General features: G+C 44.6%; 1 protein-coding gene across 1 annotated transcript; it reads left to right on the top strand.

Moving 5' to 3' along the window:
- Nucleotides 1-3734: 3734 nt before the first annotated feature.
- On the top strand, nt 3735-11109 carry LOC132591986 (uncharacterized). The gene is made up of 2 exons (XM_060273532.1): nt 3735-6461; nt 9861-11109. Exons 1-2 carry the CDS (start codon nt 5651-5653, stop codon nt 10433-10435), a joined length of 1386 nt encoding a protein of 461 aa, XP_060129515.1. The 5' UTR covers nt 3735-5650; the 3' UTR covers nt 10436-11109.
- The last annotated feature ends 15138 nt before the right edge of the window (nt 11110-26247 follow it).

Below are 26247 nucleotides of genomic sequence, written 5' to 3'. Positions count from 1 at the left end.
CCCTCATCACATTTGAGCAACCAGGAAAGAATTCAAGCACCACAGCATCCCCACTCATTCCCTCACTTAGTTTATATTTCTAGATTGCTTAGTCTTCACCCATGCATGCATCTTCCACAGAGGTGATCAAAGCAATAGTTGTGTGTGTGTGTGTGTGTGTGTGTGTGTGTGTGTGTGCGTGATAATACACCTATCTGTGCATTGCTTCCACTGTTTCTGTATGGATGCTTCAGGACATATTCTTTTAAATTTGCTCCCACATTTTTGACTTCTATGCAGGCAGTGATGCATCACTCTGCCACTTGCACAAGTGATTCTCATGTATATATGTATAGGCTCTAATAAATGGCACAGTCTGGCTGACTTTTCCATGAGAAACAGGGATCCTCCCCAAGGCTGATAATAACAAATTCCCCGATAGACATTTGTGCCACCCACTGACTGCTCAGATAACTTCCCCAAATTTATTAAAGTAAATATGATTTATTTTAAAATCCATCCCAGAAATAAAAAGGCAGAAGCACACTCCCCTGCCCTGTATCAAACTACTTGCTATATAAACAGCCTTTCTACATCACACCTGTTCAGCCCGGACACTGAGATCCAGCGCCAAGGGCCTTCTGGCGGTTCCCTCATTGCAAGAAGTGAGGTTACAGGGAACCAGACTTCTCGGTAGTGGGCCTCCTATCAGATGACAAGGAAATAAGCAACTATCCTATTTTTAAAAGACATCTGAAGGAAGCCCTGTTTAAGGAAGTTTTTAATATTTAACACTCGATTGGGAGCCACCCAGAGTGGCTGGGGAAACTCAGCCATAGGGGCAGGGTATAAATAATAAATCATCATCGTTGTTATTATTATTATTATTATTATTATTATTGCTTAGGCCTCCTTGTACCCCAGCTGCAAAGGATGATTTTGAGGGGGCAAGGGTTTATTCTTGCTTCACAGCAGGGCTGGATTAGAACGAACGCCTTCTGATCCCTTCTGTCAATGGGACACACCTCCCCAGTTAGAGTCAAGACAATTTTCCCCTAAAAGTATATTTTTAAAATCTCAGTTGATTCTGATCCCAATTCTGAGCCACACTGTTGTGTCCCTGGTGATGTCACTGGCCAGAGATGGATTTAGGGCAGCTTGACCGGTTCTGTTCCCCTTGACACAGAGCATAGAGGGTGCTACAGGGCATCGCAACCGTGACATAGTGAACTGAGGAGAACAGAAGGTGAGAACTGGGGGCTGCCAAATTTTGGGCTTGCACTGGGCACCACTGAAATTTGAAACCCCAAAGTCTGCCCCTGCACTGGGAGCCTAATGGACTCCAATTTGTTCCTGAACTTCTTTGTGGTGAACTCCCAAACCTCCTCACTTGCTTTCATCCACTTCCTGAGCTTCCTATTCTGCCGGCAGTAGTAAAATGAAGGGGAGCAAGTCTCTGGCTGTGCTCTCCTTTCTGCATCCTCACATGAGTCAGACTCCATGAAGGAAGGCAGAGAAAGTGGTCTCCTTCACTTCTTCCATTCTATAGCTGCCATAGGTGGAGTAACAAAGGTGGAATCTACACACATATAAAAAACGTTCTGAAAATGCTTTTTAAAAAGAAAGTATGTTTAAAAATACATTGAATTTTCCATAAGGCTTGCCATCACCATTTAGTGTTACATTGTATATTGCACTTATAAAACATTTTATTTGCAGCTGTACAGTACAGCTGAGTAAAGAAGCTAAAATGTGTGGAGGTGGGGATCTGTAGTTGGACAGGTAAGTGGAAGGCAGGAAGAGAGGGGATGAATTAAAATCAGTGCCACAAAAGAACCTCCACTCTGACATAATGTAGGCTTAACAGAGAGCCAGGGTACCATGTTGGCAGAGGTAAAACATAGCATTTCCTGCTTGCAACTTCTAACCTCCCTGCACAGTGCCACCCACTGGTCCTTGTGCAAACACAGCTATCACCACAGTATCAACCCATGAAGATCAAGTTCACTTTCTCAACGGAACATAACTCAGCCATTTTATCCAGATGGTGTGGAAGGTCAATAATGAGTGACTAAGACCCACAATGAGATTCACCAGACAGGGTTCATATTCCAGTCATTGCCTGCTTAGAGAGGCATTTTAATTCCTAAGTGGGAATGGCTGAATGGTTAAAAGAGAAGAAAACTGGTGCTTGTTTTCACACTCTTGGGTCAGGTGGATAGTTTAAACTTGCAAAGTAGGCTCGGGACAAGAGTTCTTCCCCTCTTACTCCTTGACACCGTGGCCTCACAGTGTCAGCAAAATAAAAGTTCCAGTCCTTTTAAACTTTCTTTAAGTTATTCAGTTACAAAATGAGTCATTTTGTTTGAGCATACGATTTAAAATGTGTAGTTTAAGATAACTCTTTTTATTTATATTAACTCTTGGGGAAATGGACAAAACGTACCTCCCTAAACTGGGGTGTGTGCGCTTCCTCTTCACATGTCTTTTGACTTCAGTTCCCATCAGCTCCAGTCTGCATGGCCATAGTCAAGGATGCTGTAAGTTGTAGTCCAACACATTTGCAGAGTGCTGGAGTGGAGGAGGCTGCTGGGTTGAGGGAGGGTGCCCTAACCATAAGTTCACAACCAACCCTGATTTACTAAAAACACCCCCAGCTGCCAGATTAGGCAGTTCTATCAGAGTCTACATACTTGTCACTAAATACATGAGTTGTGTGTTCCTAGAGGAAGGTTTAAAGACTATGGTGCTGCTGATCTGTACCACCAAGCATCATTGGGAAGCCCGAGGCATAAATATTAAACTTGCACTATTAAATTTAACAAAAACTGCAAGGCCACTTCTCTCCATTCTTTTGGTTCTTTATCTTTAAACCAGATCTTTGGAAGTGGCAGCTGTTCAACTAAAAGAGTCACTCAGATGGAAGACTGTTCTCCGATAGCCCACCAAATAGAGAAGTGGTTTTGCCATTCTTCTGGAGCAGACATTTGTCTGTTCCTAGGCTTGCAATTCCTTTTGTAAGATCTGCAAAACTCCTCTAGTTGCAGCCAGTGAGGAGATGGCATTTCGTGCTTCTCCCAGGTCTCTGGGCTCATTAGGAGACTTGCAAGCTTAGGACCAGGCATTTGACTCACTACTAGCAAGCAAAACAAAAGTCCACAGAGCTGATCAGGCAATGACACCAATAGAGGGAGCTCAAGCAAAACTACCAGAACCCCTAGAGGTGATTATAAGAATATGATCAGAGGGCGGGGGCTGCCAGTATGGAAGTTTGTTTGTCAGAATGTATATACTATTTAATTAGAAATAAAATATCTAAGAGGTCAGTGATGGAGCCCTTCCTAGTGAACAAGCCTCTTATTTATTTATTTATTTATTTATTTATTTATTTATTTATTTATTTATTTATTTATTTAAACTGGCAGTAGTCTGGAGGAGTCCTGATTGTGAATTTATAGTTTGGGTAAAATAATGGGTGGATCTGACCTTGAACACAATAGACTGCTGCTATGTCCTTGTTCATTCCAAAAGGCATAATCCAGAGTTTTACTATTGAAAGTTTGGTGCATCTCTTTATATACAAATTCAAATGTGCAATAAGAAATGCCTCATAAGATTTTCCAGTATATATTTGGGTTTAATTTAGTTTAAAAGGAAGATATAATGGTTTAATTTCTAGGGTGGCCTTAAACCAGCAAGCTTCATAACAAGGATTTACTCTTGCATTTATTCATCAGACAGATAATAAAGCGCTTTATATCATCTAATATAAAGCGGATTGTGGTAGGGCTGTTAAGAAATTTAGCTTAGGGTTTGGTTTGTGTAAGGCCACAGCTCATGCTGAGTAATGGGGGGCGTGTGTATGCAAATTCCTTGGATCTGATTGGTTGTTGGGGCCCCTCTTAAAGCTGCGTCCACCATTTTCTGGTCACATTTTTGCCTGGCGTTTGAACTGTGTGTTTCTATCGGTTCCTGTCTGGCAAGAGAGCGTTCCTGGATTCCTGGAGTCTGGTTGTATCTGGCTTATTTAATTTGCTGATTTATTCAGCTTATTGCTTGCTTTTGATTTTTAGCTTTCATTTACTGCCTTATTTAGCTCCGTTTTGATTCTCCCCCTCCCCTCCCTCCCCACTCCCTTCCCCTACGGCTCGGCCTCGGCTGGGGGCGTTGGGAGTCCCCCCCCCCCCGCACAGGCATCCCACTTTATTTAAAGGGCGCACCCCCCTTTAGATTCCTTTAAATTCTTTAAATTCCCCCCCCCGCTTGCCTTGGCTAGCCTGCTGTGGCTCTTGGTGGGCAAGGGGGCCTTGGTACCCTGAGGGAGCCTTGGCTCCTGGCTCCTTGCCTGGCCGTTTTCCTGCTGGGGCTGGGCTGGGCTGGGCTGGAGCCACGTGGGTGGTTAATAGGGCTGTTGCCGGCTGAGGAGCATTGAGGCTGCTTGCGCTCTGCTGGGGGCCTCTAATTTGGCTTATTGGGGGCTGTGGCGTTTGCCGCCCCCCCTGGGGTGCCTGCGGGGTGGGGGTGCATCATTGGGAGGGCGCCAGGCCGTTATTGTGCCTGGTTTGCACGTTGCGTCCGCCATTTTAATGCTTGCAACCCCCTTTGCTATTAAGCAGAGAGCTGCTGCTTGTGCATTGGGGGGAGCGGTTTGAGGGGGGTTGCTGGGTCTTTAGGACCTTGGGAGGGGGTCCCCTCACTTGATTCACCTGGGGGGCCTCTAGTTTTTGTGTCCTGTATAGCGTTTGTTTTCTGTTTGCATCTGTTTTAGCTGAGGAAAAATTTTTTCCTGGCTGCAGTTTATTTCGAGGCTTGAGTGCTTGCAGCCAGTTTCTGGGCGTTTGGCGCCATCTACTGGCCACGAGTTGTTACTACACCTACAAATTTAATTGCCTTTTCCCTCAGCCTATATTGAAGTCCCTTGAACAGGCTTTGACTTTATTGTGTTGCCTGACTAGCTTATTGGGTCATTTTAACTTATTGGTTTCCTTTAATTACTTGATTTAATTTATATCCTTTTATTTAGGAATCTTAATTGATTCAATTGGATTATAATTGGCTTTGACCTGCGTGGGCTTGCTTTGGTTAAGTGAAAGGAAAAAACTTTTACTCCTTGCCTTTAATTGGAGGCCTGAGTACTGCAGCCTACTTTAGGTTCTCTATGCCATCGGCTGGCCTCAAGGGGGTTATCGCACCTTGTTAGTTTTGATACTGTTCCTTCCCAATAGATAGGGAATACATTGCTTGGCCTGCGTTTTGGGTTTCTTGCATTGTTTAATTGGCTTAATTGATGTCCATTGTTTAATTCAATTTAATTTTAATTCACGTTAATTTAGTTTTCACGTATTCTGGTTAAGGATTCTATTTGGTTGCGTGGGTGGGAGTTTGGCTTTGGCCTGCGCATTTCCCTCTCCCTCCCTTTTAGGGGGGGGGCCGGGGCGTGTGCCGGGGTCCGGCCTACACCAGCCTGCAATACAAGTCTAACTGATTTCCCTGGGGCCTTTCAGAGGCCTGGGTGTCCCCAAATATTTTGCAGTTAGTTTTGCAGATTGGTTGGGAAGGCTCCAATATTTGAGGGGTGGGGTGACGCCGCCTAGTGGTTAAAGTGGTAATACGCACCCCTGTGTGATTCCACGTGTGTTTGCTTGTTATTCCAAGTAGTTAATAGTTCAGGATGGCGGCCCACCCATCCACTTCAGGGAAATCTAAGAGGGTCATTAAGGGCGCTTCGCAGAAGCTGCGTTCGCCAGCCTCGCAGGCAGCGGGTCGCGTGGAAGCATTCATCGCTAGCATTGCTGGTGACCCACAGGCCCTGGCCCAGCTTGGATCTGGGCTTGATGCCTTATTACAGAACCCGGCCTCTCATCCTGCCGCCTCGACCTCTGCTGGTTTACCTCTGGAAGCAGGGCGGGAGGCGGCGACTACGGCCATGCCTCCAGACCGGCAAGGCCCAGACCCTCTTTCTGCCCCCTCTACCTCTGCAGGTGTATCCCTGGACCCTGGGCAAGCTACGGTGGCGGCGTCGCAGCCTCTGTCCCCCATGGCGACCATTCTGGAACTGCCTGAGACCACCACGTCTGGGCCAGCTGACTCGTCGGATGACGACTTCGTGGGGCCTTCTGGTGTTCTGATGCCGAATGCCTCTTCCACTCCTATGGTGGTGCCGGCGCCCCCTCCCGTCAAACGACGGAGTGAGGGGAAGCAGCCTCGGCGCACCAGGAGGGCGAGGCAGGCTAAGGGCAGAGTAAGTGGGCAAGGGCAGGGGGGGCGGACGGGGGCCTCCTCTAATGTTGTTGTTTCGCCCGTTGCTCCATCCCAGACTCTTGCCGTCGCCTCGCGGCGCGAGGGGCTTTCGTCGGCATCCGGCGAGGAAGCCCTCCCAGTGCCGGCTAGAGCGTCGAGTGGCGGAAAACGTCGTCACAAAAGTCGTTCCAGGAGGCGGGCAAAGAGGCGCAAGGACGATACCTCGGCTTCGACCACCTCAGGTTCGTCCTCTAGCTCCGAGGGTTCTGATCACTCTATGGGGTTGTACTGGGCTTACGGGGAAGTGGATTCTGGCCTTCCTCGTTGGGCCTGGGCTCGTCGAGCGAATTCGCATCGTGCTCGTTATGGAGCTGTTCAAGAATGTCTCGACGGAGAGTTGGTCCCGGAAACCACGGTTTCCACCAACAGTACTAGGGATATTATTCCGGGCAGTCACTTGTCCTCTAAATTGAGGTCTAGGATATTGGATGGTAAATATGTAGACATTTTTGATTTAGCTCCACCAGAGGAGGTGGTCCCTGAGCAAGGAAACGCCCTCGTTGGTACTAAGAAGAAAGGCAGGGGGAGAAAGGTGGAGCGGACTTTCGAGCGTTGGCTCGATTGTTATCAAGTTTTTTCCGGGGTAGTAGTAGCGGCATATCCCCGCAGGGCTCTACACCTTATCGTGTACCAGTCCATCGTAAGGTCAGCATATAACATGGCAGGGGAAGCGGCCGCAATTGCTTATGATGAAAGATTTCGCAGGCGGGCGTCAAAAATTGACACCGCCCGCTTTGACAGGAAAGACTTGGACCTTTGGACCACGTATGTGGCTCCGTCGGTTTCACGGAAACCCGCCGAGCAGCAAAGGGCTAAGACCCAGCCTTTTAAGGCGGCACCTAAATTGCGCTGCTGGGATTTCAATAAAGGACTGTGTCAGCGCCCGCGGTGTATTTATGCGCACACTTGTGACCGGTGTGGCGGTAGCCACCCGGCTGTTAACTGCTATGCGGGCCGGCGGCCCTTTCGTGGGGGTCGGGGAGGATTCAGGCAGGCGCCAAGGGGTTCCGCCCCTGCCCTCCCCGCTCCCCCCGCAGCTTCCACATCAAAGTGAATTGCTTCAGTTAGCTTTTTCTCCCATTAAGTTACCGGCCCTTAAACATTGGTTAGCCTCCTATCCCAATATTGAGGCGGCTGCATATCTTCGGGATGGTTTCTCCTTCGGGTTCCGGATTCCGATAGCTTCGGTTCCCCTGGCTAGGAATCCTAGGAACCAGAAGTCGGTGAGAGAGATGCACGAGGTCGCAAGGCGGAAGGTTAATAAAGAAATAGCCCTCCAGCGCATGGCTGGTCCTTTTGCGTCTCCGCCTTTTCCCAATCTGCACCTCTCTCCCTTGGGAATCGTCCCCAAGAAGGCTCCGGGTGAGTTTCGGCTCATTCATAATTTGTCTCACCCTAGGGACACGTCCGTGAACGACGTGATCCCTCCGGAGCTTTGTACGGTCAAATACGCTTCTCTCGACCAGGCAATTAAAATGATCAGAAAGTTTGGGCCGGGGGCCTTGTTGGCAAAATGTGATATCGAATCGGCTTTCCGATTATTACCAATTCATCCGCATGATTTTTGGTTGCTGGGCTTTCAGTTTGAAGGCGCCTATTATTTTGATAAGGCCATGCCAATGGGCTGCTCCGTAGCCTGTGCGGCCTTCGAGTGCTTTAGTACGTTTTTGGAATGGGCCCTTCGCACGAAGACCGGATTAACGGGGGTCACTCATTATTTGGATGATTTTTTAATGGTTTCTGCGGCCGATACGGGTGACTGCGTCACCCTGCTACAGGCCTTTAACGACCTTACCAATGAGCTGGGCGTGCCCCTCGCAGCGGATAAGACTGAAGGCCCAGCTACCAGGCTCACGTACCTGGGTATCCTTCTGGATACCGTTAATCAGACTTCCAGCTTACCTATGGAGAAGATCACCACGCTTCGACGGGTGATAGAGGAAATGCTGGTGCCGGAAAAAGTGACGCTTCGCCAGCTGCAATCGTTGCTGGGTCACTTTAATTTTGCCTGTAAAGTTGTGTCACCCGGTCGCCCCTTTTGTGCGCGTTTGAACAAACGCACCGTTGGCCTGCGTCAGCCTCATCACCGGGTGCGCTTATCGCAGGGTGAGAAGGCTGACATGAGGATGTGGCTGGTATTCCTGGAGGAATACAATGGGGTATCCTTGTGGCAGGATGTTTTAAACCTGCACAACGATTTCCAAGTGCACTCCGATGCGGCGGGTTCCCTGGGATTTGGTTTGTTTTGGAATGGCAGGTGGTGCGCACAAAGATGGCCCCCTGCTTGGCGGGACACTGAAATCACGCGGGATTTAACTTTTCTTGAGTTCTTTCCTATAGCAGTTGCAGTCCATATTTGGGTTGACGACTTCAAGGACCGCCGCGTATGCTTTTGGTCAGATAACCAGGCTGTGGTGACTGTCCTTGCGAAACAATCTTCTAAGTCAACTCGGGTATCGGCTCTGCTGCGGGCATTCGTGCTGCAGTGCCTGCGTTTTAACATTATTTTCTCTGCGCGTTTTGTCCCGGGCGTGGCCAACGATATAGCTGACGCTTTGTCACGATTTCAGATGGAGCGCTTCAGGTCCCTGGTTCCAGACGCACAACATCAGCCGGAGATTTTCCCGGATCGTCTTTGGAACCTTGGCAGCTGCTAGTCTTGCAGGGAGTAGCTGCTTCTGTTTCCCCCTCTACCCTGCGGGCTTATCAAAAAGCTTGGACTGACTTTTTAACTTTTCGCAGTCAGTCGCTCGCGGTGGAGGGAGCGGCCCGCCCCTCTTCTTCCCAGGTGCTTCAATATTTGGCACACCTGTTTCACCTGGGAAGGGCTGCCAGGACCATAAAGCTCCAGTCTGCGGCCATTTCATTTTTCTCGAAATTGTTTTTTAATAGGGACCCTTGCGCCAAATTTGTGGTGCGTAAGGCCATGGAGGGATGGGGTAGGCTTTGTCCTCCCCGTTCCCCTACCAGGAACCCGATTTCTTTTGATCTTCTCACTAAAATGAGATTGAAGCTTAGGGTGGTGTGTTGGTCTAAATATGAGGCCCGTTTGTTTTCGGCCGCCTTCTCAGTGGCCTTTTTTGGCGCTTTGAGAATTGGTGAAATTGTAGGGGGTCAGATGCGTCAGGGGGTGCCAGGGGGTTTGCTACTCCAGGACATACGTCTGTCACCAACGGAATTGTTAATCACGATTCGGAGTTCCAAGACCGACCAGGCTGGTAAAGGAGCAGTAATGCGACTGCCTGCTACGGGGCAGACGGGCCCCTGCCCGGTTAAGGACGTAGCCAAATTCTTGGCGGAAAGGCCAGCTGGGGAGGGCCCCTTGTTTGTGCATCAGGATGGTAACCCGATGACTAGGCTGCAATTTACTAGAGTTATGAGGAAGGTGATAGCGGCATGCGGTTGCGTGGCCGCTAATTACGCTCCTCATTCCTTTCGCATTGGGGCCGCCACTACGGCGGCCCACTGGGGTCTTTCGGTTGATGCTATTAAGGATTTGGGCAGGTGGAAATCTGCAGCGTATAGATCTTATGTTCGGAAGCGCTCCTAACTTTGTCGTTTGTTTTCCAATGTTTTCCCAGGGCTCGCGGACGTGCACATATGGATGGTGGGACATTCCATAGTCCATTGGGCAGGCCTTCGCGCTGGCCAAACGCCATTGGGTCCTCGACTTGGCCTTCCATCCAACATCCAAGTGACCTGGATGGGCAAGAGGGGCATGCGCTGGGGGGAGCTTCTCCCTTTGCTGCGGCGCAAAGCCCTCTTGCTCGGGTGCCCGTCCGCCCTGGTGATCCAGCTGGGAGAAAATGACATCCCCGCTGTGGACCCGTTATCTCTTCGCCTGGCTATCCTACGAGATTTGTTGGAGATAAGGACTTGGTTCCCTGATACCGTCGTTTTTTGGTCCCAAATGTTGCAGAGGATGCAATGGCGGGGTGATATTCCTCCTCTGGCTGGGGAAAGAGCTAGGAAGAGGGTTAACAGCGCAGCATCCAAACGGGTGTACGAAATCGGGGGGAGTTTGATTCGTCATCCCGTAATTAATGTTAGAGCCCCGCTTTTATATCGGGATGATGGGGTTCACTTATCCCCTGATGGGTATGATATTTGGCTGCGTGATGTGTCTGAGGGTTTAAAAAGTTGGTTAGGTCTCTGAGTGTTGGCGGCAAGCCAGGGCTGGCTTGATTGGCGGTTAGGCTTTTGGTTGGTTAATCGGTTGGTAGAGGGGGTGGCACACGGATGCCTACCCTCACCTCCGTTTGCTCCATATAGAAGTATTCCGTTAAAGGAATCTCAGGGCTTACACTCTTGTCCTTACCATCCCGCCATTGGCGGGAATGGTGGGCCCAATTTTAAGAGCAAGAGCCTTGAGGAACATTCTTGGTGAAGGTGAGGAGGGAATGACTGGGCGCAGCCACCTCCTCACTCCCAGGTATGTTTACTTGACTTCCATGCGGAAGTCGGAGCAGGAACTGTCCAAGCGGACAGTGGTGAGTCCTGTCCTATGGTGACAGCTGATGTGAGTCCTGCCACGTGGGCAGATGAGGTGAGTCCTGTCCAATGGTGACAGCTGATGTGAGTCCTGCCACGTGGGGCAGATGAGGTGAGTCCTGTCCTAAGGGGACAGCTGATTGAGTCCTGTCCTGGATGGACAGATGGGGATAGTCCTTCTTTAGGAAGGACGAGTGAATAACCAAAAGCCTAAGCCAACACTCGGATTAAAATTGTGTATTTAATAAAGTTGTGGCCCTAAATTATTTGCCAAAAACCAAACCATAATTCTGTTGTCAGTTGTGAGTTATTTAAGGTAATTTTCTGGGAAGCCTCGACACACAAGTGCATCCTTTTCTCTTGTCAAGAGCATTCAGCACAGGAAAGGACATGGCATTATGGTAGATTATTTTACATTCATTTTAATAATGTAGTTTAAATAAAGATGTAAAACTCTTTATATAACACTGTCTGCATCCAGCCATCCCTGAAGGTTATCGAGCCAATTGCTATAGTTTCAAGGACAGTCTACTTAGTACCTTAAGAGTTTTCATTGTTGTGCTCTAGTTCACGTTTATTTATTTACTTTGGATTCCCTCCAAGACTCTTTCAACCTAATGTGGTTCAATGATTGCATGATTGATTGATTGATTGATTGATTGATTGGAAACGTGCATTGAAGTCCAAACTAAATTTGTTCTCTGGCCTTAGACAAGCCATATTCTCTCAGTATCTGACCTGCTGAAGCCCTGGCAGATCTTTGGAACATCTGAATGGCTCAGACCATTGACACAATCACCCCTGAGTGCCCTCTCCCACTTAGTAGAGCCCACTTGGCTCCTCAGTATGCTCTAGAGCAGGCATGGCCCTCCAGCTGTTTTGGGACTACAATTCCCACCATCTGGTCTTGTTAGCTAGGGATGATGGGAGTTGCAGTCCCAAAACAGCTGGAGGGCCAAGTTTGGTCGTGCCTGCTCTATAGCTTAGGGCAAGCATAGGGAACCTTGGCTCTCCAGATGTTTTGGAACTACAACTCCCATGATCCCTGACCACTGGCCCTGTTAGCAAGGGATCATGGGAGTTGTATTTCCAAAACATCTGGAGAGCCAAGGTTGCCTATGCCTGGCTTAAGGCAATGAGACGAGATAGAAGATGGCTTGAATGCAATTGAGCACTGGTGAGGGCTCATTATTGAGCCTACTCAGTAGCAGTGAAGACAGCATAGAAAGCATCCTTTGCTGCCTCCATTGCATCCTTATTATGCTATTTGGCACAGCTTTTCTGAGTGATGTGGGGCCTTTTACAGTCAGGCCTGAATAAGGTGACAGAACTGATGATAGCTTGCCATGACTTGTTTGCAAAGCATTTTGAGGATAAAACCACTTGCATCTGCCGGGGCCCTGACTCTACTGTTACAGCAGATAGAATTCCTTCCATCAGCTTTGGCTGGTAGCCCAGCTGTGCCCTTATCTGGACAGGGATAACTTAACTACTGCCATTTATACTCTGGTAAACTCTATCTTAGATTACTGCAATGTGTTACATGTGGAGCAGCCTCTGAAGAGGGTTCAGAAACTTCAGCTGGTGCAGACTTCAGCACCAGGTTGCTCATTGAGGGAAGACAGTTTGAGTGTGCAACACCAATCCTGGCCCAACTGCACTGACTGCCGGTTAGTTTCTGGGTGCAATTTAAAGTGCCATTTTTGACCTATAAAGCTTTAAATGGCTCAGGCCCACAATATCTCAAGGATCACCTCTTCCCATATGCACTGACCCTCATCATCTGAAGCCATTCTTTGTGTGCTCCCCCTCCATGAAAGGTCCAAAGGGTGGCAATACGAGAATGAGCCTTTTCTGCAGTGAATTCTTGTTTGTGGAATGCTCACCTTAGGGAGGCTAGCCTGACAAACTCATTATATATTTTTAGGTGCCAGGCAAAAAAACTTACTCTATAACCAGGCCCTTGGCCTTTAACTATCTGTGGCCTTTTAGAAGTGGGTGGGGTGTTTTAAATGTATTTCTCCTTCCTCTTGGTTTGAATGTATCTATGTGGGATTTATTATCAATGTGGTTGGTTATAAATTGCTTTGGGTTTCCCTGGGTAAGATAAAGTGACTGACAGATATAATAAATAATAATAAAATAACAGTGTGAGCTGTCACCATAGGGCAGCACCTGTAGGAGCAGAGGACAGAAGACCTGCCTCTGGAAGCAGGTATGGAGAGTACAGCTGAATGGGACCCACTTGTTGGGAAGCCAGAGGAAGTACCACCCACCTTGGGCCTGCCCATAAAAAGCAAGACTAGAGTGAGAGACTAGGGTGATATCCACTGTTTCCGGGAACTCTTCTCACTGCAAGACTTTTGGGGGTGAGTTTGTTTGGACCCCGAGTGGGAACACACAGGCTCAGAGGCTGACAGCAGGGCCGTCTTTATCCAGGGTTGCAAGGGGTACGGGGCACCTGGGTGCCGAATTCTGAGGGGCACCAGGCACCCGCCACTGAAGCCACCTAAGCTATTAAGTATCTACCTGTTATGAAATAATAAATAATTTTGACCAAACTAGAAAAACAAAATACATATATACTTAGGTATTACCGAAATGTATACCTACTGTTTCACTAAAGGACTTTTGACTTTGTGCGCTCATTTACAAAAAACGAGCCACGCCAGCAGCGGCACTTTTCATTCACAACGGCGGCACTTGTCATTCTCAACAGCACCATGCACGTGAAATTAACGAAATTTGGGGGCGCTGGGCGGATCTTTGCACCCCGGTGACAAATATGCTAATGACGGTCCTAACTGAGAGGGAGGGTGTGTCGGAAGGGAAATGAATGTGTGTGTGTGTGTGTGTGTGTGTGTGTACACACTTTGTATTAATGTAACATTTTTATATGTAAATGTGTATAAGTTGTCTGTTGTTGCTTCAGTTGTTTGTATACCACTTAGGGATATTTTTAAATATATATTAAATAATCAATCAGTCTCACATATCCCTGGGAATGTATGTGCAAGTGGACTTTATACAGATTCTGTTTGCACGTAATAGGAAAACTGCTTACAAGAAAATCCTTGTACAAGCTCTTCGTGTTCCTAATAAATGAGAGCAACCCAAAAAGTTGACTCAAATAACTCTGATTGCTGAATCTCTTAATGTTAGTACAGTAAGTGCAGACACTGTGGTTTTGCTCATCTATTTACTTTACACATGCTAACATTCTACCTGACAGACTGGTATTATTAAAGTACAGAAGAAAATAAAAGGTCATTTGATCTGGCCTTTCAGGGATAAAAATAAATAAATAAATCCTGCTTAGATGATATACTGAAAAACAACTTATCAAAAGTGTAAAAAATAGGCCAAACATTTAAAGCACTAGGCACCAGAATTTAATAATCTGTATAGACTTTCTGAAAGATCCACTTATGAAACACCTATAAGTGATACATCTTACCTCATTTATGAGCTGTGGGAAAGTTCACAGCTGTTGAAGATTCTATTAGAATGTTGCTCGCAATTTTTATACATATTGACAATTTAGAGAAAGAAAATTCCAAATAGATGCAGAATTAACTTATGCCCCCTTCGTTCCTGCAATACTCATCTGTAGGGGATCCATGTGTAGAAAGGGGCAGTGATGCCTCCACAGGAGTGCCCTATACCACAGGGTTTCCACATTCCCACAACTTTCCACAGACATCTATAGGCACAGACTTTGCCAATTCAGTCACCCATGACTAATGTGTGGGTGTCAGGGGGGCAGGGCTTAGGGAAGTTGTGAAGCTTTTGATACGTGCCAATTGAATTAAATTCCCCCATTCTTGCAATGCTATTTTTAGGATAAATTATCTGTAAGAATACAAAAATCACAAACAGGGGATGTAGCAAAATGTTGTATTGGGGGAGTGCCTTCTGTTCAGGGTTCCAACCAGCTTTGCTATTCAGTTTCAGAGTTCAGAGTTCATCATAGCCTACTTTTTCTCCCCTCCTCCTTTTATTTAACATATGAAGAAGAGTTCTGGAGAACTCAAAAGCTTGCATATGACTTTGTGCGCCATTTCATTTAGTCTTACTAATCATACTATGACATGCGTGCAGATATATATATATATCTCCAAGTACAGGAATTGAAGTACCAGTATCTTTTGGTTGCTGAAGTCAAGAAAACTGGTGCTCATGTACCTTGTGAAAGTATATTGCAGGAGACTTCATGGCAAGAATTTTAAGATTATAAAAATCCTTTTAAAAGTCAATGACAAATATGACAAGCTTGCTACTTCTGTGCTGTGCTAGCTTAGAGAATCTTGATGGGGCGAAAAAAATACTGTGGTATTTTAAATTGAAAGTATCTTATTCTGTCACTCCAGCCTATGTGAATTGCTCTATTTATTGAACACAGTGAATGAAATTGGACCTAAGTTCTTCGGTGCTCACCTAATAAATTCCACTTAGGTTCAGTACAGAACTGAACACTGGAAAGCAATATTTGGTGGTGGTTGTTTGTTTGTTTTTGGTCAGGTAAAAAGTAATTCAAAAAAATGTATTATTTCAAATCTTATACATCAAAGCTTTTTGAGAATCAACCCTTGTTATTCATGTTTTGGTCCCAATAGACTTGATCACTGTGATGGAGTCTATTTGGGGCTGCTATCAAGAAAGCCAAGTATGGGTCAGTTCCTGAATTAAAGAAAGAATTACACTTGGTACAAAACAAAGTGGAATGGGCCTGAGAAAGCATATGGCGCCAATTCTGAAACTATTATATTGGCTTCCAAAATGTTTGTGGGCTTAATTCAAAGTGCTGACTGGCCCTCAGTGGCTTCAGCCCAGTGTCCTTAGGGGACTCTGAATCTATCTGCTCATTAAGATTGCTGTTTCTTGTTGATTGACATTTAACATTGTTGTGGGTGTTTTATTGTAGCTACCACAAGATGCTTTCGCATTTATTTGCCCTGGCACCTGAGAGATTCCTGCAGTGAGCCTCAGTCCATTTTGAAGCTCTGCCTGCAACAAGGCTTCTTCCAAAATAAGTTTGTCGTTTTGTATGGTACTAAAAATAAGATACAAATGGTATGTGCTATCAAGCTTCATGCTATTAAGATATGTGGAAGACTTTTGCTCATCCAATTAGGTGTTTCCCACTTTCCTTGTCAGTAAGAAGCCCAGGGGGCGGGGATAAAACAGGTTTATATTTCCTTTAGATGAGATAGTGAGCCCTGGAAATATATAGTGTCCATGTCCTTGATATCTATTTAGAAACTGACAATCTGAGCCCACTGAAAGCAAGTAAACTGCTACAACAGACATCATAGCCACCATAGGAGCCAACTCCTAGGGGCCATGGGGCCTTCGGCCCCCACAATAGAATATTTAAGGGGGCTGGGTCCCTGCAAAATTGATGGGCATTTCCATTCAAATGGTGTGTGTGCACCATGACATGTGATCGGTTATGCAGGGTGGGACTTACCTGGGTCCCTTCAATATTGCATTCAGATTGGCACCCCCTGAGAGCCACTAACCCTGTTTCACATTCCTAAAGTGCAACTGCACCAGGAATCCCAGTTTCAGCCAACTCCAGATAAGAACTCTTAGTTTTCTATAAATGCATGTGTTCAGATTCAATGAACTATTTGCTTCTATTCACTAATGGAAGGGTGTCGCCTTTTAAAAGTAGAGGAGATAGTTCTCCAATTATCAATAAATATTGCTGTTCTTTCCTTCTTTTTAAGTCCCTATGTTGCTTTATGATTGGCCTGTTTACGATAAGACAGCAAAGTTCATAACAATGTTTGTCATACCGGTAGGTGGCACTCAGTGTGTGGATATGGTCATTATATACTTTAGTCACTAGGTGGCAGTGGACTTACTTGGATGGAGTCAGGAGTTTGTTACTGTACTGTCTTTAACTGAGATAATAAAGATCTTGCCCAGCCCTCCAACTGGTGCGCCCTCTAAGCTTTCCATATCATCTAGTAAGTTTTCGACTGTATCTTATTATTATTGCACATCAGGAATTTCAAAATCTACATGAACTGTACAACTGGGATCTTTATGAGAGCTGTCCCCCCCCCCATATGCTCCAGTGGCTGATGGTACATTTTTAATGTCAAAATTTACACAACAACAACAACAACAACAACAACAACAACAAACACCTAAGACACTTCCTCTGAAAGAAGTTATATGTGCTTTGCTGCAAGTGGCCTCATTTTGCAAAGTCATGGTAATATGTAATGAAAGGAAAGTGCAGAAGACTACAAAACAACCTAATCAAGTGCAATAATGAATATTTCAACAGGCCGACATTTCAAAGTTTTAATTAAAATTACTAGTGCTATTGATATTGTAATGTCTTTGGGTAACACAGAGGCGAGTCATCACAGGCTTCCCAAATGGACTTCATTACACATGCAATTAATTATAGATATTGCTGCTGAAACTACCCTGGGATCTCTGAGATTTAAAGCAAGTGTTCAAGCATTTAAGTGTAGAAGGTAGCTCTGCTAGAACCAACAGCAGATTAACTGTTGTTATACTTAACCCAGATATTGTATCTCTGGGCTAGGTGTCAAGATCTTTTTCACCAGCTCCAGGCTTTACCTATCTACTTCAACAACACAGCTTCTACTCTTGCACTGCAGCCTCAAATGAAAACACATTTCAAAAACTAAAGCTAAAGTTGCAATGGTTTTAAATATACATCCCATCTAGCAATCAACTCTCTCTCCCCCCCTCTCCCTCTCCCCCTCCCTCTGTGAGCTGGAAGGCAAAGGAAAGTTTTAATCAAAATGCATTGCTGTACCCTCACTTTGACAATGACTCCTTCCACTGCTCCCAGCCCACTCTGATGATCCTTCAGGACACACGGTACTGTTCTGACAAATATTTCCTGACTAAGATTATCACCGGTATTTTTACACTGCCAGACGTACGTGCAGAAGAGAAACAATGGCTTCTCTTAGAAAAAGTGAAGTGTACTTTGGAATTTGCCACTTTCAAATAGCAGCAATGTCAAAGAGCAAGCACCAAACCTCAATGAAGATTTTAAAAGCAAGAGTTTATATGACCCAAAAGGAAATGAAATCATTATTTGGAGACTATCTTTTAATGCATTCCTCCCCTTGCTCCCACAGCTCACCATTAGAGGAAGTTAAAGCTATTGTCAAAGCCTTCTTGCTTATGTACACTGGTGAGCTGCAGCCACTCTGGGATCAAACTTATTTTAGAAAAGATGAGGAGCAAGGCTGCAGCTTTCAAATAACCTTTCCTCCTTTTCCCCCCAGGTGAGGATACATTTCCTACATTCTGATAGCATCTTTCTTCCAGCCTCTTTGTACAGTTCTTTTTGCTCAATCTTGCTGCCATATTAATTATATTATATTATGTTATGTTTATATTATATTATATTATATTAGGCAGTCGCTTTCCTCACAAAAGTGACCCAAAGCAACTTAACACAGTAGAAATAAAGAACCGATAACATAAATATATATATTGTACAAATAAGACCAATTTTACAGATCTCACCACACTAAAAGAGGATACAAATATGTGAAACCCTTTTTTTAAAGGCAAGTATTTGCCTGGCACTGTTTGAGTGGAGAGAGGCCAGTTGAAATTCTCTACCTGGCCTCATTGCAGAAGAATCCAGAAGGCAGACAAAGCTATTGATTCCTCATTCCCCTTTCTTGCCTTGTTCCACCTCAACATCAAATCTCCTGGACTAGTAGACCATGCCTATCTGACTGCTCCCCTTTCCCCTGCCCATTTCAAGCTGGTCTCACATATATCAGACATTCCCAGCTGTCGAATATACTCCACAGAGAGAAAACAACTTCTTCATTCACATTGCTCCTTCACTAACTGAGCATGAACTATCGCTCTTAATTAAACTGAAGCACCACTAGTGTATTTGTTTGTTTAGTCAAAATACTTGCATATTAATTTTCTGTCTGACAACAGGCCCTTAAGGTGGCAGATGATAAGCAAAAATGTGTTTGTGTACACATCAGGTGTGTGTGTTTTTTAAAGAAAATGCTGATGGGAGCAGGGATGGGGTGCCCACTTTCCAAGCCTTAGATACTATTGCTGTTGTGGGTGTTCCAACTGATGCTGTTTGGAGGCTTCATAGGGAGAACAGCACACACCCATATACACACCTGGTGTGCACTACCAGGCAACCTTTTGGAAGCAGAACATCTCATCAAGTCAACTCAATAGGCTGCAGCTCTTGGCTCTTCACTGTGCCATAAAGAAGGTAATTGGGGTGATGGTGGAAAATGTCTGCTCCCCAAGCCTTAGATGTTGCTGCCGCTGCTAGGAACATAGGAAGACCATTATTGTTTGCACTGAATGGCTATCCAGAGTTTCAACAGGAATATTTGTATGCAGAGCATTTGCTGTCACCCTTCCCAGTTTGGCTGCTCCAACCACTGATCTTCCAAAGGTTCTACCAAGAGTATACTAGCTGTTTAACAACAAAAATCTTAATTTAAAAAGTAGTATGACCATAAGTCACTAGGTATGCCTGTTGATAAAACCACATTAATAGCCCTTTCGACTTACAAAATTATTTTCGCTTGTGCTTTTTTATTTTTCCTTATCTTACATTTTTATCGCACTGTGGAACTAAAGAGAGTATGCATCTGGTTTCCACAGAGTCACCTATTGAGACACTGACCACATCTCAACCTGCTTAGCTTCAACAAGGTAGTGGCCTCGTATTGCCTTCAGACCATAAATGCTTAACTACTATTACAGCTCATACGTGCCTTTCAAGCTTAAGACAGTTTATCAGAAGTGGTGCAGACCTTTTTAAAGATCATATGCCCTGTTATTCCAAAACAACTTGGCTATAATTCACTCCTGAATGACTTTTAGCATCAGTAAAGGAAAAGGTAAAGAGGACAGTAAAGACATTAGGAAAGCTAAATCTGCAAGCCCTCCAATTTAATGCTGAAATGAACTTGCTTATTCAGTAAAGATGAAAAAGCTGCATGTTTTTCAGCATTGAGGAAATAGCTTTCAAGAAATTTATATGAAATAGCTCAGAATGAATGTTGTCAACTCCTCCTTTAAAGTTCCTTTGACAGATAGCAATACATAGGTAGCCAAGTCATTGCTCAATTACATTAACTTCCATAAACTCAGGGGAGCTGTTGAGCAGAGAATTTAGAAGGAGTTCATTACTTACCAGGCACGCTTTAAGGGATATTGTTTATGCTGTACAAGCATTTGAGGTTTAGCTAGACAGATGAGTGGAACAGAACGCGGATGAAACCTAGAAAAGAAAATCAAGTGATACTCTTACAGAGTGCTTACCATCATCTTCTTTTTTAAAAAAAATAACCAGTGGGATTTAATAATAAACACCTTAGAATATTTCCACTGAAATGAGATTGTGCCACACATCTTTAATCCCAATTAAGGCATTTTTAACAACTACAGTGTTGCAGAGGAGCCATGGGGATTCACTTGAACAAAAGGCTCCATTATTAAAAGGTCAATCTACCCATTATCAGAAACATAGGAAATGGCACTTTCAAAACACTTGAAATGTTTCCATTCCCATTCGTAAATTATTTTCTTAAACTACAAAAATCCCATCACAATTACAGTTACCCTATCTAGTCACAGAAGTCACACAAATTAGTCTGGCCATTCCTTTGAAATATTCTTCTCCACTTGCTTTACCACAGAGCTTTTACGATCTTCCAAAAAATGTTAATGAACAGTAGATGAGTGAACTGTTTCCAATCCAACCTGTTTGAGAGGTATAGTCCCCTTTCATGTAATGGGTATTACAAACAGACTTTGGGGTTTGCATTCTGTTGCAATATATGTACTTTTAAACAAAATGAGATGAACTAGGTGATGTCTTGCATGTCTTACCCTTATGCATTCAGCAAAATATAGGTTGGGCTATTCTTTTTTGTTTGTTTTTGCCAGGCACCCTGGAGTCATCACACACAACCCCCCAAAATCAAGCTCTGCTTGGAAGTATCCAAAACGTTGGAAGAGTTTCAGCAGGTAAAGACCTAGTTTTCACTGAGGAAGGAAGCCTGTGGCTGGGCTTTAACACTTCAGCCTCATAGTATTAAATGCTCCTGCATTCATTTAAAAAAAAAAACCCCTTTAGAAAACTAGGTGTCAGGATGAAGGATTCCAACCTCACTTTTTTCATGGCATGCTAGTTTTCTAAGTGCCATGATTTTGATATCTTTTTGGGGGGGGAGTGAGCGCTACAGCCCACTCTCAGGTTTACCACCTCAGTGAAAAGGACACCCAAATCAATCTATTTTATTGGCAAACGTCCTCACTGCCAGAAAGCTTACATATGCCAAATTGTGTGGTTGTGTCACAAACATGCTTGGATGTGCCAAATATTTTACTTCTGCCAATATCCGTTCCTGCAACCTGCTGCTGTTGCTTGAGCTAAAAATTCTGGAGAGTTTCAAAAAGATGGATTTCCTAAACAAGAGACTCTCTCACAAACATAGAGCCCTGACTCAACTCATTTCTGCCAGGACTGGCTGACAGTCTAATCCCATTACTTTCAAGGGAACTGAATTTGTGACAGTCACTCAATAATAATAAAAAATAGAATCAGGGAGCAGAAAACAAGTAATAAAAAGCAAGAGGTGTTGTTGTTTTTACAGTGTGTGTAGAGTGTGCTTAAAGTGTAAGTGAATTTACACTGTGTGTAGTAAACGAATAACCTGAACAAGATGAAGGACTGGGTGTAATCGAAATGAGAGGATAATGGACTGAGCTAGTCACTATTATAGCCTGACTAATTTAACACTTGTGAGAAAGCATGTATTGATCAGTATTAAGATTTATGTTATGCTAGTCATGGTGACGCTATGTGAAACAGCACCTCCATGCTCTAACCCAGAGAGTGGCTTGCTTTATAGGGGGCTGCCACCATCTGTATCAAAGAGCCATTCTGCATGTGGAGAACTCAGCATTGTTGATAACCTTTACAATAGCACTCTGCCTCCAATAAGCAGTTGCAGTTCTGTTTTACTTTGCCAAGCATGCATAAAAGGATAATAGAATAAATGCTGGTGTGAAGTATGGGAAATTTCCCTCATAGACCCACAAGAAGTCTATTTTTCTCTAGACCAGGGGTCAGCAACCTAAGGCCCATGCTCACGCGCCTGCTCACGCACTGTGCTAAACTGGCACAGCACAGAGATTCGCTTATGTGGCGTCGGAAATCGCGTCTCAAAACACGCAGGCGCTGAAAATTGTGTCTGCGCAGACGCCAAAAATTGCAGGCATACACACAATCCAGCCCACAGAGGGATATCCACAGGACTGATCCGGCCCAGGCAAGATAAATCGTGCCGCCCCATGCTCTAGACTTCACAGGAATACATCCCAGACACAAGGTTTTGTGTTCTGGTCTGTATTCCACAGTTTCTGAATCACTGAAGCTTAATACATGGTTTTAATTATACACATAACATGCAGGTAAATGGAAGTGGTAATTGTCTGAAATATTGCTAGAGACTTACGACCAAAGATGTGGCTGATTAGTTCAAATCAATCTGAATTTCTGAGCCTTGCACTTCCAAATCTTTATTGGTCTGTCAGACCAAATGTTCTACCAATCTTGACTGTTGCCTTACATGTATGTTCTTTCTCTTTCTAATAATGGCACCGTTTCTCCTATGGGTAGGCCCCAGAACATTTCTCTTATGTTGTTGTTGTTGTTTAGTCGTTTAGTCGTGTCCGACTCTTCGTGACCCCATGGACCATAGCACGCCAGGCACTCCTGTCTTGCACTGCCTCCCGCAATTTGGTCAAACTCATGTTCGTAGCTTCGAGAACACTGTCCAACCATCTTGTCCTCTGTCGTCCCCTTCTCCTAGTGCCCTCAATCTTTCCCAACATCAGGGTCTTTTCCAAGGATTCTTCTCTTCTCATGAGGTGGCCAAAGTATTGGAGCCTGAGCTTCACGATCTGTCCTTCCAGGGAGCACTCAGGGCTGATTTCCTTAAGAATGGATAGGTTTGATCTTCTAGCAGTCCATGGGACTCTCAAGAGTCTCCTCCAGCACCATAATTCAAAAGCATCAATTCTTCGGCGATCAGCCTTCTTTATGGTCCAGCTCTCACTTCCATACATCACTACTGGGAAAACCATAGCTTTAACTATACGAACCTTTGTCGGCAAGGTGATGTCTCTGCTTTTTAAGATGCTGTCTAGGTTTGTCATTGCTTTTCTCCCAAGAAGCAGGCGTCTTTTAATTTCGTGACTGCTGTCACCATCTGCAGTGATCAAGGAGCCCAAGAAAGTAAAATCTCTCACTGCCTCCATTTCTTCCCCTTCTATTTGCCAGGAGGTGATGGGACCAGTGGCCATGATCTTGGTTTTTTTGATGTTGAGCTTCAGACCATATTTTGCGCTCTCCTCTTTCACCCTCATTAAAAGGTTCTTTAATTCCTCCTCGCTTTCTGCCATCAAGGTTGTGTCATCTGCATATCTGAGGTTGCTGATATTTCTTCCGGCAATCTTAATTCCGGCTTGGGATTCATCTAGTCCAGCCTTTCGCATGATGAATTCTGCATATAAGTTAAATAAGCAGGGAGACAATATACAACCTTGTCGTACTCCTTTCCCAATTTTGAACCAATCAGTTGTTCCATATCCAGTTCTAACTGTAGCTTCTTGTCCCACATAGAGATTTCTCAGGAGACAGATGAGGTGATCAGGCACTCCCATTTCTTTAAGAACTTGCCATAGTTTGCTGTGGTCGACACAGTCAAAGGCTTTTGCATAGTCAATGAAGCAGAAGTAGACGTTTTTCTGGAACTCTCTAGCTTTCTCCATAATCCAGCGCATGTTTGCTATTTGGTCTCTGGTTCCTCTGCCCTTTCGAAATCCAGCTTGCACTTCTGGGAGTTCTCGGTCCACATACTGCCTAAGCCTGCCTTGTAGAATTTTAAGCATAACCTTGCTAGCGTGTGAAATGAGCGCAATTGTGCGGTAGTTGGAGCATTCTTTGGCACTGCCCTTCTTTGGAATTGGGATGTAGACTGATCTTCTCCAATCCTCTGGCCATTGCTGAGTTTTCCAAACTTGCTGGCATATTGGGTGTAGCACCTTAACAGCATCATCTTTTAAAATTTTAAATAGTTCAGCTGGAATATCATCACTTCCACTGGCCTTGTTATTAGCAGTGCTTTCTAAGGCCCATTTGACTTCACTCTCCAAGATGTCTGGCTCAAGGTCAGCAACCACACTACCTGGGGTGTACGAGACCTCCATATCTTTCTGGTATAATTCCTCTGTGTATTCTTGCCACCTCTTCTTGATGTCTTCTGCTTCTGTTAGGTCCTTACCACTTTTGTCCTTGATTATGGTAATCTTTGTACGAAATGTTCCTTTCATATCTCCAATTTTCTTGAACAGATCTCTGGTTTTCCCCATTCTATTGTTTTCCTCTATTTCTTTGCATTGCTCATTTAAGAAGACCCTCTTGTCTCTCCTTGCTGTTTTTTGGAAATCTGCATTCAGTTTCCTGTATCTTTCCCTATCTCCCTTGCATTTTGCTTGCCTCCTCTCCTCCGCTATTTGTAAGGCCTCGTTGGACAGCCATTTTGCTTTCTTGCATTTCCTTTTCCTTGGGATGGTTTTCGTTGCTGCCTCCTGTATAATGTTACGAGCCTCCATCCATAGTTCTTCAGGCATTCTGTCCACCAAATCTAAATCCTTAAACCTGTTCCTCACTTCCACTGTGTATTCATAAGGGATTTGATTCAGATTGTATCTTACTGGCCCAGTGGTTTTTCCTACTTTCTTCAGTTTAAGCTGGAATTTTGCTATAAGAAGCTGATGATCTGAGTTACAGTCAGCTCCAGGTCTTGTTTTTGCTGACTGTATAGAGCTTCTCCATCTTTGGCTGCAGAGAATATAATCAATCTGATTTCGATGCTGCCCATTTGGTGATATCCATGTGTAGAGTCGTCTCTTGTGTTGTTGGAAGAGAGTGTTTGTGATGACCAGCTTGTTCTCTTGACAGAACTCTATTAGCCTTTGCCCTGCTTCATTTTGAACTCCCAGGCCAAACTTGCCAGTTGTTCCTTTTATCTCTTGATTCCCTACTTTAGCATTCCAATCCCCTGTAATGAGAAGAACATCCTTCTTTGGTGTCATTTCTAGAAGGTGTTGTAGGTCTTCATAGAATTGGTCAATTTCACTTTCTTCAGCACCGGTAGTTGGTGCATAAACTTGGATTACTGTGATGTTAAAAGGTCTGCCTTGGATTCGTATCGAGATCATTCTGTCATTTTTGAGATTGCATCCCATTACAGCTTTTGCCACTCTTTTGTTGACTATGAGGGCCACTCCATTTCTACTACGGGATTCTTGCCCACAGTAGTAGATATGATAGTCATCCGAACTGAATTCGCCCATTCCCTTCCATTTTAGTTCACTGATGCCCAGGATGTCGATATTTATTCTTGTCATCTCATTTTTGACCACATCCAGCTTACCTCCATTCATGGTTCTTACATTCCAGGTTCCTATGCAATATTTTTCTTTACAGCATCGGACTTTCCTTTCGCTTCCAGGCATATCCGCAACTGAGCGTCCTTTCGGCTTTGGCCCAGCCGCTTCATCAGCTCTGAATCTACTTGTACTTGTCCTCCGCTCTTCCTCAGTAGCATGTTGGACGCCTTCCGACCTGAGGGGCTCATCTTCCAGCGTCATAACTTTTATATGCCTGTTGTCTTTGTCCATGGAGTTTTCTTGGCAGGGTTACTGGAGTGGCTTGCCAGTTCCTTCTCCAGGTGGATCACGTTTAGTCAAAACTCTCCACTATGACCTGTCCATCTTGGGTGGCCCTGCATGGCATAGCTTATAGCTTCTCTGAGTTATTCAAGCCCCTTCGCCACGACAAGGCATTGATCCATGAAGGGGATTTCTCTTATAACCGATCACTAACTGTTATTTCATTTCTCTCAGAAAAAGGTGTACTAGTTTCCTATATTCTGGTGTTCATGTAGGAACTTTCGTACAAGTCCTATTCATCAGCACTACTTACTTGTAAGACATCTATGCAGTGCTTTTCTTTTCTAAAAAAAAAATGTTTAGGGGTACTCTCATTTTCCTACTCATATTGAAATACTGCCCCTCAATGAGGCCAAACCTGGATTCACAAAATGTTTAGGGGTATGCGTACCCCTGCATCCCCCCAGAAAAAAGCACTGCATCTATGTATAGAGCAAGGAGTGAGACCATGCCCCTATACATGAGCAAATGTTCACATGTTGGGCTAAAACAAAACATTGTATCTTCCGTTATGTACTCTTTCATAATACTGCTTTTAACACTATTAAACGACAAAGCATAGATTGTATATACATTACATATACATGCATACATGTGCTGTAATATATTTTGAGATTGCTGAATGAACTGCCAGCAGTGACTTAATAAAAGCACTCTAGTAATAAATTA

This window comes from Zootoca vivipara, chromosome 4 (genome assembly GCF_963506605.1).
Source record: "Zootoca vivipara chromosome 4, rZooViv1.1, whole genome shotgun sequence".
Lineage (NCBI taxonomy): Eukaryota > Metazoa > Chordata > Lepidosauria > Squamata > Lacertidae > Zootoca > Zootoca vivipara.
This window is presented reverse-complemented; position numbering and strand designations above follow the sequence as displayed.